The following is an 18,190-nucleotide window of genomic DNA, read 5'->3' as shown; positions in this document are numbered from 1 at the left end:
ACAACTAACCTGGTTGTAAGAGATGCTTTGAAGGTGATGAAGCCAGCTGTGGACAAAGTGAGGTGGTAGTGGAATTTTCCCACAGGAGCACAACAGCCTCACACAAGCTCAAATCTACCCAACAACAGATGGACATGCCTGAGCTGCTCAAACAAGAATGTATCACAAGGTGGAACTCCACCTTTTATATGCTAAAACGGATTCTGGAGTCCAAGGATGCAGTCATCTCTTCTCCAAAACAGGGCAGATAATTATTCACAGAAGAAACCAGATCAGCTCCTCAAAGCTGAGGAAGTTGATATTTCTAAAGGTCAACCTTTACCTTAAAAGGATATTTATATAACAAACATATATAAATAAAAACATTACATTAGTATTTCATTTTGTGCATCATTTTATTTTGTTGTTGATAATAAATTAACTAAAGCAACAAAACGACCTGAAGAGCTGAAACAACAAACACTGATCCACTGATTGATGTCTAGGTACACAAAGTGAAGATTTTTCTATATTTGACTGGGGAAATTTATACAACGTGTCATTTGAATCCAGTGCTACACATATTTCGGTGTTCTTTTGTTCTGTGAAAATTTAAAAAAACAAACAAGAAAAAAACACACAAACACCAAAAAGACAAGCAAATAAACAATTCCTCTAAATTAAAACATGGCAATGCATATACTTTAAAAGCAATATTTTATTAAAACACAACAGCTTATGTAGTTTATAAGATATACAAACTGGGTGTTTTACATTAAATCACTAATTAGATCCATCTCTTATGAAATAAAAATATTTTACAAAGTTTCAAAGAGGCTGTATTTTTTCTCTGTTCAGTGAATGGCACTTTTCCTGAGTTGAACAGATACATGTAAATGTAATTACAGATTTCTTCATTAAAACAAAACAAATCATTAGCTAGAAAACAAATAATAACATGTCAAAGTAGGACCCATAAAGTTTTACTGACAGGTGAAGAAACAGCACATCAATGATCTCTGAGTAACAACAATGTTGACCAAAGATAGTGGTAACTAAAAGACCTGTGTTAACCATCTGTCCTTCAATAATTTCCGTCTATTTCAGTTTAATGAACTCTGCGGTGTCATTGTCATAATAAAAGAACCGAAGTCCAGCATAGAGCGGCTGAGTGAATGTGGTCTGGACTCTGTGGAGGAGAGTCATGGTTTCAGAGACGCTGTAGAAAGACAGAATACCTGCTCTGTGATCCAGGTACACTCCCACTCTGGAGGACCGAGGACCTGAGAGGACAGTTTGGACTTCATTGTGCCAAAACTGAAAACCATTTGAATCATAACGTAAAGACCAAGATTTGTCGTTGAATCCAAATTTACATTCATCTAAGCTCCCTTTTCTGTCAATATCTTTGTATGCAACTGCAAGACCAACTCCTCTCCCTCTCCACTCCACCTCCCAGTAACAACATCCACTCAGACTCTCTCTACTCAGGACCTGAAGCCATCCAGTGAATCTGTCTGGATGATCAGAATAAGACTGTTTTTGTCTCATTATTGTTGCTTTTCTTTTGTCCTCAGATAATAACAGATGTGTGTTTGCTGTGTTTGGATCCAGTGAGATTTCATGTGAATATTTTAAGAATCCAGCTCTGGTGTTTGGCTCTGCTGGTGACAGTAAAACATCCTCTTCAGTGACTGTCAGTGAGATGTTTGTCCATTCCTCTCTCAGAATGTCCTGTAGTTTATCTCTGGTCTCTGACACAGCTGCTGTCACATCCTCAAAGTAGCTCAGAGGACGAATATTGATGCTGGATGAGTGTGTAGACTCACTGAGTGCTGACAGTGAGGGGTAGTTGTGTAGAAACTGGTTGTGATCCTCTGTGTGTGAGAGCTGCTCCAGCTCGCCGTCTTTCCTCTTCAGCTCAGCGATCTCCTGCTCCAGCTTCTCCTGAAGCTCTTTGACTCGACTCACTTCAGTTTCCTGCTGGGATCTGACCTGCTGCTTCACATCAGAGCTTCTTTTCTGGATGAGACGGATCAGCTCAGTGAACATCTTCTCACTGTCCTCCACTGCTTTATCAGCAGAGCCATTGATGGCCTCCACCTCCTGTTGAAGCAGCTTCACATCTTTCTCTCGCTCCTGGATTCTCTGCTGGATGTTTAGTCGTCTCACCTCGAGCTCCTTCTGCTTCTCAGTCCTTTCTGCTGCAACTGGGACTGTTTCATGGCCTTTATGTTCATCCACTGTGCAGAGATAACAGATACTCTGCTGATCAGTACGACAGAAAATCTTCATCATCTCATCATGACGAGAGCAGATGTTCTCCTGGAGCTTCTTGGAGGGGGCCACCAGCTTGTGTTTCTTTAATGGAGCTGCATCATAGTGAGGTTGGAGGTGTTTCTCACAGTAAGAGGCTGGACAAGATAAACAGGACTTGATGGCTTTCAGCTTCCTCCCAGTGCAGACATCACAGGCCACATCTTCAGGTCCAGCATAGCAGTGATCAGCTGGAGCAGCTTGGAGTCCACTCTTCTTCAGCTGCTCCACTAAAGCTGCTAACATGACATTTTTCTCCAGAACAGGCCTCGGTATGAAAGTCTTCCTGCACTGAGGGCAGCTGTGGATTCCCTTCCTGTCCTCTTCATCCCAGAAACTTTTAATACAGTTCCTGCAGTAGCTGTGTCCACAGGGAATAGTCACCGGATCCTTCGGTAGATCCAAACAGTTGAAACAGGAAATTATTTCATAATCCGTTCTAATTTCTTTCTGCGACATTTCTCCTCTTAGTAACACAGACGTGTTGGTTTGCCTTTTGTACAAGTGAAACTAGTCTGAGCTCTGATCTAATCAACAGGAAATAGAGGCTGCCCACTCTTACGTCACGCCCATTGGTTACGCCCATTGTATTGCTTACGCCCATTGTATTGCTTAAGTACTTGACTTTAAGATACAGGTTATCTGTTGTAGATACTGCACTCCATGCTGAGCTATGGGAAGGCTAATAGCTGGGAATAACTGTGTTGATCTAAAACGCTCATAACCCTGTCAAACTGTGTTGTTATTGTCATTCTTTGTAGATTAATCTACAAAAGTCTTCAAACGGTTGACTGAATGAGAGGGAACAAAGAGACATGGACAAAGAGGATGCTGTCTTTCAGATAGAAGGGGGAGGAGTGATTAGTCTCTGATCTATTCCAGGAAGAGGAGTGGTTTGAGGCAGACATTGTGTTAAACCTTTTTCATGCCTATGTCCCCCTGGAGTTTTAACTTTTGCATGAAGATGTATTAGAACTAACAAAACAAATGTTTTGTTAACTTGTTTTTCCCACACTGCACCACTACACTCAATCTTAGTTTCCACAAGATCCAAATTTTACTTCAACTCTTTATGATCACAGATGATAGAAAAATATGAGTGACAAGGTAAAAGTAGCACATCGACATGAATAAAACCTTGTAAACATCTGTCCAACAGACTCAAAAGTAAAATGACTTTATTTGAAGATGTTTCAAAGTTTTACTCTTGTTAACACATTCTTGCATCATTTCAAGAAATACCCACAATATTGAATCTGTTGGTTAATTTCTGTACATGAATTTGTCCTGCCTATGATATCAGTCTGCTTTCATCAGACGGGCCCATACATGTGTCTATTGTAGTGACGGGTTGGTCATAAACAAAATGGCTGTTAGAGCCGGCTTTATGAACTGAACAACGGGAGCTGACTCCATTTTGAGAGCTGTGTTTTTTGTTGTTGTGTTTTTTTTTGTTTTGTTTTGTTTTTCTCACCCTCCCTCTCTCACTTTTTTTCGCTTCACGCTGCACGTGAGGCTTGTGTTTGCGCTGAGCAGAGGGGGGAAGGGTGCAAACACAAGGCTGTTTTTGCACTGAGCAGAGGGGGGGAAGGGCAGTAGTTACTAGATACTGCAGTATCTACAGCATCATGCAGTATACCACAATAACCACCTAAACCAACCCAGAGCTCTGTGCGACAGTTTTTGCAGAAGTCTATGACCCCAGCAAGACAGAACTCAACGAAGAACAGGCAAAAACGATTGCACTTGATTTCCAACCATTTTCAGTTGTGGGTAGGGATGGGTATTGTTTAGGTTTTATCCGATACCAGTACCAAACCGGTACTTTTGAAACTGTGCCGGTGCTTAAAGAATGGAGAACACACACTTTGTCCAAAAACCTCATGTTTAGCTGTTTTTGTTTTTGTTTTTTGTTTTGTTTTGTTTTGTTTTTCTTTTGGTTTTTTTTGTAAAAAGATAACAATGTTAGCCTTTTCTGCAGCTATAGAGCATATATGGTATCATTCTTGGCTGGAAGCAGTGCTTAAACAATGGGAAAAAAAACACAAACTTTATCAAAAAACCTCATGTTTAACTGTTTTCCACTTTTTCTTTGGTCATTTTAGCCTTTTTGGCCAGGGTGAAGGGAGTATTGAATTGAATTGAATGAATGCTTTATTGGCCATATGCAGGTTGCCCCGCAGAGGAATAGGACCCCCCGACTTACACGTACAACAAAGACATCACATGGGAATACAGTCGGAGATCGGCAGCGTTGCAGAGAAAACACTGAAAAATTACACAACAGTGGGAAAAGTACAAGAGGAAAAAAAGAGACCTCTTCTCACGCTGGGCACCTATGGGAGGACAGCATGAGAACAGGAAACAAAAAAAACTCCTCTGCACAGAGAGCACATAAATGTCCACATCACAACATTAGAGCACGTGACTAGCCACAGGGGTGGATAGGGGGGTGGGGGGTAATCCGAAGGAACACAGCAGTCGTCCTATACAGCGCTACCATTTCAGCGCGGCACGCAGACCCGCAGTCTTCCCCCGCAGGAAACAAGCATCGAAGGCGTTTGGAAAGGGAGGGGGATGAGTGCGTGCTTATCAGTGTAAGTGTATGTGTGTGCGTATCCAGAGTTCAGCTGAGACAGTGTCCTTCGCCCTATCAGGCTAAGTAAACAGTCTGCCAGCCAACCCAGGTGGCCTTGCATGGGATGGGAAGAATAGTCATCACACAGTCGTTATCAGGGAGTTGTTTTGGTCGGCTCCAGCCTTGGGCCTGAGCAGCTGGCGCCGTGGTGTCCATATGTTGAATATTGTTGATTTCTCCTTTATGCGAGCAGCTCGAATTTAGCACTCTGACACTGGTCTCTCGATCTCCCGTTGGAGAGCCTCGAGCCTCCCCATGATGGTATCAAACTTCTGTTCCGTGGTGTTGTCATTCTTTTGATTCTGAGACCCCACAGCTGCAGTGAGCCGTTCTGCGATGTGTTCCAACTTTCGCTCAAGGGTGTCATTGTGAGCAGGCCCCTCTCTGATGTATCCCATCATACGCTCAATGGTGTTAGTTTGAGTCTTCACGGCAGCTGTAAGCGTCTCCAAGGTGTTAACCATGCTGCGTTCGGTGTGAGAGGTCGCGCCTCGTCCCGTCGCTTCAATTCCAGCGGTCAGCCTTGGGGGGGTTGAACAGCTGGTTCCGCTCTCTTATTTCTCTGATAGGTCAGGGCCAAGCCAGCTCCGATCAGCAAGAACCCTGTTATCGTGGTTCCGAATACGTAGATGTCTTCAGCGTCCTCGATAGACAGTCCCGCCAGGCACAAGATCCTCCAGGTCTGCCACCCATCCATCGTGTATCCGGCAGGGAAAGTCCCTCCAGGGCACTCAGGCTCTCCCGAGCCCAGACTTCTCGTTGAGAAGAGGGTGTCAATAGCATGCAGAGACCAGTTGATCAAATCCATAATTCTCTTTTAGGTTTTAGAGAACGACAGTGAGAGACTGTTCCAGGGGAAAGTAATGCACACGAGACAAGACAAGGACACAAGAGGCTAAGCAGGGAAGATAAGGGGAAGGAGGAGAGGAGGAAAAAGTGCGACCGCCTTCACTGAGAGCCAAACAAGAAGACAGCCGCATGTAACTACGACGGTGTTTGCTAGTTCACCTTACGTGCATTAATTTAATAACGTGGTTAGCCTACTCAACGTAAATTACACACGAACAACATTAAGCAACTCACCCAGAGAAGAACGGCTGCTGCTGCCATCATCATCCGTCATCATTTCTGCTACACTGGCAGGGCTAGGGGCCAGGACTCTACTCGTTGGGTTCTTGGGGGATTTTGCTAACTCCGGGTCCAATAACAGGCACCACACCCGCAGTAGATGTGCTCGGTGTGAGGTCTCGCAGCAAGCTATCAAATACGGTGCATTTCTCGGCTTTAAAAAAAAGAAAAAAACGTCGCCAGGTGTTTCATCAGATTCGAGGAGTTACCTTCTTTGCACAGTATCACCTTAAAGCACTTGTTACAGGCTGCTGAGTTTGCACTTTTTGCTGTGAAGTACAGCCAGACTTTTGACCACTTCGCCTTGGGCATTTTTAATCTGTAGCTCTGCTCTAAAAGAACGTACGATCCTGGGCCCGCTTACTATCCTTGGAAACGTAAAATAATTGGCTAGAATTCAAAGTGTATGACATTTCAGGGGGGGGGAAAGCACCGAAAGGTGCGTTGCTTTTCGGTCTGGTTACTACCGTTTATGTCAGAACCCGGTACCCATCCCTAGTTGTGGGTGATTCATGAAGTTTATTCATACACTAAATTTTATGTACGCAATTCCAAGCAGAAAAACACTCTCCCAAAAAATTATCCCAGGTCTATATGACAGAGACTGTGCATCACTGCAAGAGACGGTTAACAAAGCCACAGCAGTAAGTCTATCAAGTGACAGCTAGACATCCCAAACCATCACATCCTTCTTGTCAGTTACATGTCACTTTATTGAAAGTTATATAATGGTATCCTGTCTTCTGGATTGTTTTGAATACAGCGATAGACACACTTCTGAGAACTTAGCAGAAGAGCTGCTCAAAGTGGCAAAAGAGTGGGATGTGGTAAAACCAAGTGGTTTGTTGTGTTACTGACACTGCAGCTAACATAACAAAAGCAATTAAAATCCTGAAATGGATCCACCACACATGTGTTGCACACACAACTAACCTGGTTGTAAGAGATGCTTTGAAGGTGATGAAGCCAGCTGTGGACAAAGTGAGGTGGTAGTGGAATTTTCCCACAGGAGCACAACAGCCTCACACAAGCTCAAATCTACCCAACAACAGATGGACATGCCTGAGCTGCTCAAACAAGAATGTATCACAAGGTGGAACTCCACCTTTTATATGCTAAAACGGATTCTGGAGTCCAAGGATGCAGTCATCTCTTCTCCAAAACAGGGCAGATAATTATTCACAGAAGAAACCAGATCAGCTCCTCAAAGCTGAGGAAGTTGATATTTCTAAAGGTCAACCTTTACCTTAAAAGGATATTTATATAACAAACATATATAAATAAAAACATTACATTAGTATTTCATTTTGTGCATCATTTTATTTTGTTGTTGATAATAAATTAACTAAAGCAACAAAACGACCTGAAGAGCTGAAACAACAAACACTGATCCACTGATTGATGTCTAGGTACACAAAGTGAAGATTTTTCTATATTTGACTGGGGAAATTTATACAACGTGTCATTTGAATCCAGTGCTACACATATTTCGGTGTTCTTTTGTTCTGTGAAAATTTAAAAAAACAAACAAGAAAAAAACACACAAACACCAAAAAGACAAGCAAATAAACAATTCCTCTAAATTAAAACATGGCAATGCATATACTTTAAAAGCAATATTTTATTAAAACACAACAGCTTATGTAGTTTATAAGATATACAAACTGGGTGTTTTACATTAAATCACTAATTAGATCCATCTCTTATGAAGTAAAAATATTTTACAAAGTTTCAAAGAGGCTGTATTTTTTCTCTGTTCAGTGAATGGCACTTTTCCTGAGTTGAACAGATACATGTAAATGTAATTACAGATTTCTTCATTAAAACAAAACAAATCATTAGCTAGAAAACAAATAATAACATGTCAAAGTAGGACCCATAAAGTTTTACTGACAGGTGAAGAAACAGCACATCAATGATCTCTGAGTAACAACAATGTTGACCAAAGATAGTGGTAACTAAAGAACTAAAAGACCTGTGTTAACCATCTGTCCTTCAATAATTTCCGTCTATTTCAGTTTAATGAACTCTGCGGTGTCATTGTCATAATAAAAGAACCGAAGTCCAGCATAGAGCGGCTGAGTGAATGTGGTCTGGACTCTGTGGAGGAGAGTCATGGTTTCAGAGACGCTGTAGAAAGACAGAATACCTGCTCTGTGATCCAGGTACACTCCTACTCTGGAGGACCGAGGACCTGAGAGGACAGTTTGGACTTCATTGTGCCAAAACTGAAAACCATTTGAATCATAACGTAAAAACCAAGATTTGTCGTTGAATCCAAATTTACATTCATTTGAGCACCCCGCTCTGCTGATATTCTTGTATGCGACTGCAAGACCAACTCCTCTCCCTCTCCACTCCACCTCCCAGTAACAGCATCCAGTCAGACTCTCTCTACTCAGGACCTGAAGCCATCCAGTGAATCTGTCTGGATGATCAGAATAAGACTGTTTTTGTCTCATTATTGTTGCTTTTCTTTTGTCCTCAGATAATAACAGATGTGTGTTTGCTGTGTTTGGATCCAGTGAGATTTCATGTGAATATTTTAAGAATCCAGCTCTGGTGTTTGGCTCTGCTGGTGACAGTAAAACATCCACTTCAGCAACTCTCGGTGAGATATTCTTCTGTTCCTCTACTAACTCTGCTAACATAATGTTTTTCTCCAGGACAGGCTTTGGCATGAAGTTCGTCCTGCACTGAGGGCAGCTGTGGATTCCCGTCTTGTCCTCTTCATCAAAGTGACTTTTGATACAGTTCATGCAGTAGCTGTGTCCACAGGGAATAGTCACCGGATCCTTCAGTAGATCCAAACAGCTTAAACAAGAAATGTTTTCTTCATCCATTTTAATTTCCTTCTGCGCCATTTCTCTTCTTAGTAAGAAAGACTTGCAGTTTTGTCTGTTGTAAAAGTGAAACTATTCTGAGCTCTGATCTAATCAACAGGAAATGGAGGCTGTCCGCTCTTACATGTGGGAGGGAACGAGGAGTGTCTACAACCATTGCAACAAACACTATTCGGAACAAGTCCTAGAATTAAATTTGTCACTGAAAGTTTAAAAACAACAAAAAACATATTTAGAACAATGCCTACAGCTACACAAGGCAACTCCAAAGACATTCTTTGTTTCTATTGTCCCCCCCAGCCTGTTGAATGGTGAGGGGGGGGGTGCTATAGTGTTTAACTGTAGGGACATCCTATGTGAAGATTCTCTGTTCTTATTTAGTGAGGATGTTTACTCCTTGCCATTTATGACCTCACCTGTGCTTGTGTATAGTAGACCGTTACAGGAATTGAGCCATATCCATCGTAAGGGGAGATGACCCTTTGTGATCAGCAGGAAGTCACACAAACACCCACATCCACACGCACTCACTCACGTGCACATACTGCAGGGGGATGCTGGTTCTTTGGAGTGGTCTGAGACGAGGGCAGAGATGCTGCTCTGAGATCATCCCCTTGCTAGCAATAGGACACACCTCTCTGATTTCATTCAATTGTGCACAGTTATCTCTTCTGAATTCCTATAATTCTTGGGGAAGGAAAGAGAAGAAATAAACAAAACCAACAAGAGAGTGAAAGAGGTAGAAGAAAGAATTGTGGATGTTGAAACCCAAGTACAAGCTAATGAGGAAGTAGTAACAGAGATGCTCAAACTGCATATTGAGATGGATGCCAAGCTAACAGACCTGGAGGGACGTCTAGAAGAGAAAACATTCGAATATACGGTGTCAAGGAGGGGTCGGAAGACAATTCTACATCAATGGTCGTATTTGTGGAGAGTTGATTACGACAGAATCTGGAGTTGCTGGACTCCGCTGAGCTACGAGTGGAAAAAGCACATCACGCTTTGATGTCAAAACCACCGCCAGGAGCGACGCAACGGTCAATTGTTTTTGTTTTGTTTTTTTGCCTGTCCCGTTGGGCCTTTTTGCCATCAGAATTATTGTCTAAAGGCAAAGAAAGATGCCCAACGGATTTACTTTACCAAATTGACCATCCCAGCCTTGCCATAATGGTCCATTTGATTCACCTTTTATTGTTTATTTTATTTTCACTTACTGAATACGGGACAGACTTGACTGGGGGAAAGAAGGGGAGAAAGAAAGAGGGAAAGAGAAACAGCTGAGAAGAGGGACGGGGGAGAAGGGCAAAAAACAAAAACCAACAGAATGGGCAGAAAAAAAAGAAAAAGAAAATGCATATATCGATCACCTGGATCACCTGTTGATAAAGAAAAAAGAAAACAAGCAGAAGAGAACAAGAGTAATAGAATAAACAACATCACAATGATATATGGGAATATGACAGTAAATACTAAATATTAAACATTATTGTCCAGCACATAAGATCAACAGAACACAGTGTGCTTTGAGGTAGGAGCCAAAAAGGGTGTAGTTTGTGGGTGTGATCACCCGTGTGTACACCTGTGAGCATGGACGCGCTTGTTTTTTTAAAAGGTTCCTTCATGTAATGATCTGCTAGAGGGTGTGGGGGGGCCACAGCCCCGTCCTCCAGGGCATGAAGCAGGTATGGAGGAGATCAAAACTCCAGACATCCAGAGGCCCTGTTAAGATTCAAAGTTGAGGAAGGAGAGTACACACCACCCATGGTCCAGAGGATCTTTGGTCAAACAATGATTTTAATGAATACACGCGTGGGAAGACACTCTGTACGCAGACAGCCAGTAGTCCTCGACTTAATCAAAGCATGAACAGATATTTTATAGCATCAGGGTTTGTTTACTGACGCCCCTTCATACGTCACAGACACATTTTATACATAGATCAAATCAAAACGACAACGACTTTTGACACAGTTTAAAAGAACAATTGTCTCCTATCTTCACAACAGGTGCTTCCTGTCACTGCCGGATGCTCGCAGCAGTTCTGCGACAAACTGCTCTTTGCAACATCAGCAAAACATAATTAAACTTTCACCTATAAATGATTCTCTAACTAAGTGTGTGTCTGTGTGCTAACCACAATTGCACCCTGTTTCACCTCGCGACTAGCTCCTGACCCCTCACCAGACAGAGAGACAGAAACCACTCTCGTATGTGTAATAATCGAACTGAAACTATGGATATGACTTTTACTAAATAAATGTTTTAATCAAGAACCTCTACTAAACATAATAACTGTGTGCATAAGCATCTTAAGGCCTTCTTAAAGCTATCTGTTACATTGTTAAAGCAATGATCATACTGTTGCTTAAAATAACTTCCTGCTTGTGCAAACTCTCTGCAAGCCTGTTTCCTGTCAGCCTGTGACTTTTAGCCTTTCTGAAAGACACACACTGTTCAACCCCTGAATGCAATATAAACTCCAGATTATATTATTAATGCAATGGTACTGGTGACAATTATTTAACAATAGCAGTAAAATAATTTCCCTTCTCCACAGCCCCCAGAACACAAGAGACCAAGGAAGACTAACAGAGGGGCAGCCACGCCACTGTCCCAGAAAGAGCTGAGGAGAGTCCCAGATGAGGGCTCACTCAGCAGCCGCGGAGCAGAAGCCAGGGGGAGTTGCAGTGACGCGCCCGTGAGCTCCCCCGGCAGCCAGCTGTGCCTGAGTGACCGAGCCCCAGGCTGAGAGGCCGGGGGCACCCCACCTCCGAAGTGGCCCGAGCGAGCCCCAGGCTCCTGGCCCTGATAAGCGGCCGCCAAGGAGTGAGCCGGTGTGTACCTGGACGCCCATCCCCGGACACAAAGAACCACCAATGCACCGACACCTGAGGGAGTCCGCCACTGGCAGGGGAAGTGGTGGTGGGGGGAGATAGGCCTCCAAACCTTGGAGGGCCTGAGATGTCCCCAGAGAGGTGGTGTCTGATACCCAACCTGATATATAGACACAGACATACAGGCACACACATATACAAACATCCATTCCCACCCTCATGCTTGCAACGGTCAATTGTTGCCAAACTGTCTAGTTCCAGAATGAAAGAAGAAATATTGAAAGTGACCTGGCAGAAGCGTGGATTTGACTACCAAGGCAAGACAGTTAACTTGGATCATGATTATGCACCACAGATTTTAAAGCAGCGAAGGGAATACGCAGAGGTGAAATCTGTTTTAAAAGACAAGAAAATCCGATTCCAAACTCCTTTTCCAGCAAAGATGAGTCTTTTATCCTGAGGGAACAGTGCTATACGGCTCAGTGGAGGAGGCGACAGATGACATGGTAAAGAGTGGATTCCCGGTGACGATCATCAAACGCCCGGAGACGCTTCTGGAACAGATCCGACGTTTATCATGGTGCATAGAAAGGACAACACGGAGCCAAGTAAATAAAGACCAGACCCGAGATTATAAGGAAAGACTCCAAGTATTTAGACGTCAAGAGCAAGAATGAGTGGGACACCGAAAAATTGAGGAGTAAAGAGAACAGGTGGTGAGTTTAATGTAATTAAAATATCCTCTGAGGAAACTAACCTGGTAAAGACTTCTTATTTCGAAATAATATACTGAAGTGGCAATGCAGAAATTGAAAATAGGCGGACGTTTTACCTATGCTAGTAGAATGGACATTGGCCGGCTGGCAAAGGAAGGCCCTGTCTCACATAGAGGTGAGAGAGGCCCCCCCTCGAAGCCCCCTTCTTTATCGGGGCTTACTTAGGGTCATATTGGAGACCCCAATTATTATTTATTTATTTATTTATTTTTTCTTTGACCAAATAAAGTTCATTTCTGTAACTGTTGTTTTATACAGCTTTAATGTTAATATTAATGTTTGCTTATGTATGTTTAGGGAGTGGTCTGATGGTACTTGTCAATGCTACATTGATAATATTCAAATAATAAGGGTATGCTTAACGATAAGGTAAAAATCATATCTGTTGGAAAGGCTGTCAGCTGAGTGGGGGAGCCCCCTTGTGGCGAGAGAGCACAGCTGCACTATTGAGCACATGTTCCACATGTGGTCAGAGTTTATTTGAGCTAACACAGGGCAAAAGCCACCTGGCAGACTGACTCAGCAGGCGATGTCTACACACGGTGTGAGTCGTGTGCGTCCCTAAAGAACTGTGAGTAGATGTGCAGCCCTGCCTGGAAAGGACAGTTTTAGTGTTTTATGCCATTTGGACATTTAGTGGATGTAGGAGTGCAATGTGTATTGACCTGTTTACTATGTGGCTAGTTCATGCTACTAATGCTACTTGTTATGCTACATACTTGCTAGCTGTAAGCTAAACCCATTTGGTGTTTTGTGATATATTGTTGTTGGGTGTATTGGCAGTCAGTGTCATGTACTGTAAGGCTTTGGGAGTAGTGTATGAAACTTGTGCATGTAGATGTTCATATAGGAATTCCCATTTGTAGTTCTGGTTAGATTCGAAGAAAGCTAATGAATCATAATTCATGACTTAGATGTTTATTACATTTGGTATTCTGTATATGTTCTGTTCACAGACCACACCCACACCCCTCACCACTCTGTAAGCCTGCGGTTGCATTACTGTGTTGCTGTACTGTGCTGTTAAGCTGAGGAATCACAGTAAAGTATAACCTTTATCTGTGCATCCTGTGTGTTCTGGCCGGCACCCCAAGCAGTGTTGCCAACTCCTCAGTAAGGAAAATCGCTATTGGCTGTCCTAAAAGTCGCTATAAGTCCCTAAATGACGTCATCGCCTAATTTGCATAACTGGTCTTGCTAATGTAATTGTAACCTACATTGTTGGAGAGAGAAATAACATAGTGGAAGAGACATAGAGTGAGTAAAAAACGTCTTAAACAAATTTAGAATTTATTTAGAACTACAAATCAAATTTCTTTTAGCAATTATTATTTTTTTAATTCCAACCCTGCTCCTTTATCCGGGCCTGGACTGGCAAAAGTGACCCGAGAGTGGCACTCTGGTGGAGTTAATTTGTGTGTGTGTTTATAAGTAGTTTTAAACCTTGTGATCCACAAAACAGCATAACAGTAAAAGAAGAACTGACTGCGTTACAGTCAGTGCGGAGCAGCGGCTTTGCTCATAGGCGATTCATTTGCAGTTTGGAAGCATGGGTGAACATCTCCTGCCCTGATAGCAGCTGGGGGAGGACTATCCTCCGCCCGTGAGCGCTTTGGCACGGGTGAGGTGCCCACGGCAGCACTGCTGCTTGTTGAGAGCAGCAGTGCTGTGCTTGACGTGAAAGCGCGTATCGCTTTCACGTCAAAAAGTCGTCATAAATAAGTCTCCAGTAACACCAGAAAAAGTCGCCAGATTTGTCGCTAGTCGCTTTTTAGAAAAAAAGTCGCTAAGGGGCTCTGAAAACTCGCTAAATATAGCGACAAAGTCGCTAAGTTGGCAACACTGACCCCAAGGTGAACACCACTGCTATTCAGCCAACGCCTATACAGTCCTGGGTTCAACCCAAATTAACAATATCATATAATGTAAATGGCCTGTCGAATCCGATTAAACGTAATGAAATTTTAACTAAAATGAAGAAAGAACAAGTACAAATAGTGTATCTACAGGAAACCCATCTAGACTGTAAGGAGCATGAAAAACTGAAAAGAATGGGTTATACAACAGTTTTCTCCTCTTCTTATAAAACTGGACGAAGGAGAGGAGTGGCTATCCTGTTATCAAGTAAATTACTATTTGAAAAAATATCCGAGATAAGTGATGAAGAGGGATGTTATATTTTGGTAAGGGGAAACATTGAGGGGAATCCAGTTACGTTGTTAGATATATATATGCGCCCCCTGGAAGCGATATTTATTTCTTTAAGAAAATTATAGATATGATGGTAACAGAGACAGTAGGTTTTTTAATTTGCGGAGGAGATTTAAATATACATCTACAACCAAAGCTAGATATTTCCAATAGAAAAGCACAGAATACTAAAACATTAATTAAGAATATAAATACATTGATGAAGGAGGTGGGACTAATTGATATATGGAGAAACTTGCATCCCTACCAAAGGGATTATACCTATTTTTCCTCACCGCACTCGTTATACGCAAGAATAGATTATTTTATAACTTTTGGGAAAAATAAAGATAGAATAAACACTTGTGAAATTGGAACAATAGACTTAAGCGACCATGCACCAGTATACCTGTCTGTTGATTTATACCTGCAACCGAAAATCAATAATTGGAAATTAAATTCAAGCTTACTGAATAATCCTCACTTCAAAGGACAAATTAAGAAAGAGATTCACTTCTATATGGAAACTAATGACAATGGTGAGGTGCCTCCTTCTGTGGGATGCCTTAAAAGCTGTCCTGAGAGGGAAAATTATAGCAATATCCTCTTATAAAGAAAAAGATGAGAAATAAGAAATTAGAAGAGCTACAAAATAAGTTAGAAGAATTAGAGAAAAGGCATAAAAGAAAAACAACACAGGATATATTGGAGGAAATCATGAAAACAAGAAGTGAAATAAATGATTTGACTACATATTAAATAAAAAAAATGTAATGTTTCTTAAACAAAGGTATTATGAGGGAGGATCTAAAGCAATGAATGTTTTAGCCTGGAAACTAAAAAAGAAAATAGTAGATAATACAGTTCACAAAATTAAACATCCAGTGACAAAACTAATAAAAAATAAACTAATAGAAGTTCAGAGTGCATTTGAAACATTTTATAAGACTCTTTATGCTAATAAGACAGAGAGTAGTATAGTTGAAATTAATAGTTTTTTAGACTCTCTTGATTTACCAGTACTGAATGAACAACAGAACAAAACTTGGATTGAAGATATAACAGAAAAGGAACTAAGAATAGCAATAAGTAAAGTTAAAATAAATAAATCCCCAGGTTCAGATGGATATACGGCAGAATGGTACAAATGGTAAATGGCCTGTATTTGTATAGCACTTTACACAACCTGTCATCCACCCATTCACACACACATTCACACACTGGTGATGGCAAGCTACGTTGTAGCCACAGCCACCCTGGGGTGCACTGACAGAGGCGAGGCTCCCGGACACTGGCACCACTGGGCCCTCTGACCACCACCAGTAGGCAAACGGGTGAAGTGTCTTGCCCAAGGACACAACGACCGAGACTGTCCAAGCCGGGGCTCGAACCAGCAACCTTCCGATTACAAGGCGACCTCAAGGAGCTAAAAGAAGAATTAATACCAGTGATGCTTCTCACACTGAATTGGGTCCTAAAGAAGGCTCAAGTGCCTTCCAGCTGGAAAGAAGCAATTATTTCTGCTATCCCAAAAGAAAACAAGGATAAATTAGAATGTGCGTCATATAGACCAATATCTGTTCTTAATACAGATTATAAGCTGTTTACATCTATCATGGCTAGACGATTAGAAAAGTTCTTACCTAGTCTAATTCATAATGATCAAACAGGTTTTATTCGAGAGCGCCAAATACAAGATAATGTACGACGGACATTACAAATTATTAACCATATTCAAATGAATAAAATAGAAGCAATGGTAATCAGTATCAATGCAGAAAAAGCATTCGATTCAGTTAATTGGAACTTTCTTTACCGAGTCTTGCATAGATATGGCTTGCATGAAATTATAATTAAGACAATACAGGCACTTTATGATAACCCTACGGCAAGGATTAAAATTAATGGCTACCTATCAAATAGTATTAAGCTGCAAAGATGAACAAGGTAGGGCTGTGCGTGCTCACCATTATTATTCGCATTATATCTGGAACCATTGGCTCAATATTTAAGGAAAACAAAGAAGTAGAAGGTATTAATAAATCGGAACTTCTTCTGGTTGGCACCAAACGACTGCTATCCAGAATTAACAATTTCTCTCTCACCATCAATAACTCGCTGGTCCCTATCTCTCCTTCTGTGAAAAGCTTGGGTGTCATTCTCGATAGCACATTATCCTTTAACTCGCATATCAATAATATTACACGTGCAGCATATTTCCAACTCCGTAACATTAATCGCCTCCGCCCCTTCCTCACACCTCACGCCACTGCCATTCTCATCCATAATCTTGTTATCTCTAGAATTGACTACTGCAACTCATTATTATTTGGCCTCACACAAAAATCTATCAACAAGCTCCAACGTGTCCAGAACTCTGCTGCCCATATTATTACTAGGACTTCTTCTACCCACCACATCTCCCCAATCCTGAAGCAACTTCACTGGCTCCCGGTCAAATTTCGCATCCATTTTAAAATAATTCTGTATACATTCAAGGCTATCCACTCTCTCTCCACCGTACCTCTCTGACTTATTACAGATGAAGCTCCCATCCCGCTGCCTCAGATCTTCATCTTCTCTTTCTCTCTCTGTTCCCTCTGCTCGTCTGATCACAATGGGAGGGAGGGCCTTTAGTTGCTCTGCCCCTCGACTTTGGAATTCCCTACCCCCGGACCTCAGAAATATTAGCTCATTCTCTCTTTTTAAGTCCACCCTTAAAACTCATCTGTTTAAAATTGCCTATTCTTAAATTTCTGTATGTTTTAACTTTTATCTTCTATTTTTATCATTGTGTATATTCCCAGGAGTGCGTCCTGTGGAGTGTGTGTGTGTGTGTGTGTGTTTAAGTGTTGTGGTTGAGGTGTCGTATGGCTTGGTGGTAAAAACTGTTTTTAAGTCTTGTAGTCCAAGCAGACAGACTCCTGTAACGTCTGCCAGATGGTAACAAGGAGAAGAGCTGATGTGCTGGGTGGCTGTGGTCCTTGATGCTGTGTGCTTTACGCTGAAGATAAATGTCCTGAATGGCAGGAAGCCTCATGCCAGTTATGTGCTCTGCTGCCTTCACCTGTGTCTCATTACAGCTGAGGTGAGGAAAACTCTACGCAGAGTCAACCCACGTAAAGCTGCTGGACCAGACAACATCCCAGGCAGAGTGCTCAGATAATGTGCTGAACAGCTGGCAGATGTTCTCACCGACATCTTCAACATCTCTCTGAGCAGTGCCGTCGTTCCCACGTGCTTCAAGGCCACCACCATTGTCCCCGTGCCCAAGAAGTCTTCTGTGTCCTGTCTCAACGACTACCGTCCTGTTGCACTTACACCCACCATCATGAAGTGCTTCGAGCGGCTTGTCATGAGACACATCAAGACCCTGCTGCCCCCCTCACTGGACCCACTGCAATTTGCGTACCGCCATAACCGCTCAACGGACGACGCCATCTCCACTGCACTCCATCTTGCCCTCACATACTTGGACAAGAA

The 18,190-nt window shown here is 42.2% G+C and overlaps 1 protein-coding gene across 1 annotated transcript in view; it reads right to left on the bottom strand.

The window, feature by feature from the left end:
- Window positions 1–1,077: 1,077 nt before the first annotated feature.
- Window positions 1,078–18,190, bottom strand: part of LOC309699351 (tripartite motif-containing protein 16-like) — a gene marked incomplete at both ends in the record, with an annotated part of 113,450 nt that continues 96,337 nt past the window's right edge. Inside the window, one exon of the mRNA XM_082522351.1 lies at window positions 1,078–2,703. Within this exon, the coding sequence (XP_082378477.1) occupies window positions 1,078–2,703 (1,626 nt within the window). The remainder of the gene's footprint in view (window positions 2,704–18,190) is intronic.

The sequence above is a fragment of the Aulonocara stuartgranti genome, assembly GCF_965226115.1.
Source record: "Aulonocara stuartgranti genome assembly, chromosome: 3".
NCBI classification, from domain to species: Eukaryota; Metazoa; Chordata; class Actinopteri; order Cichliformes; family Cichlidae; genus Aulonocara; species Aulonocara stuartgranti.
The sequence above is the reverse complement of the archived record's forward strand: the minus strand, read 5'-3'. Positions and strand labels throughout refer to the sequence as shown.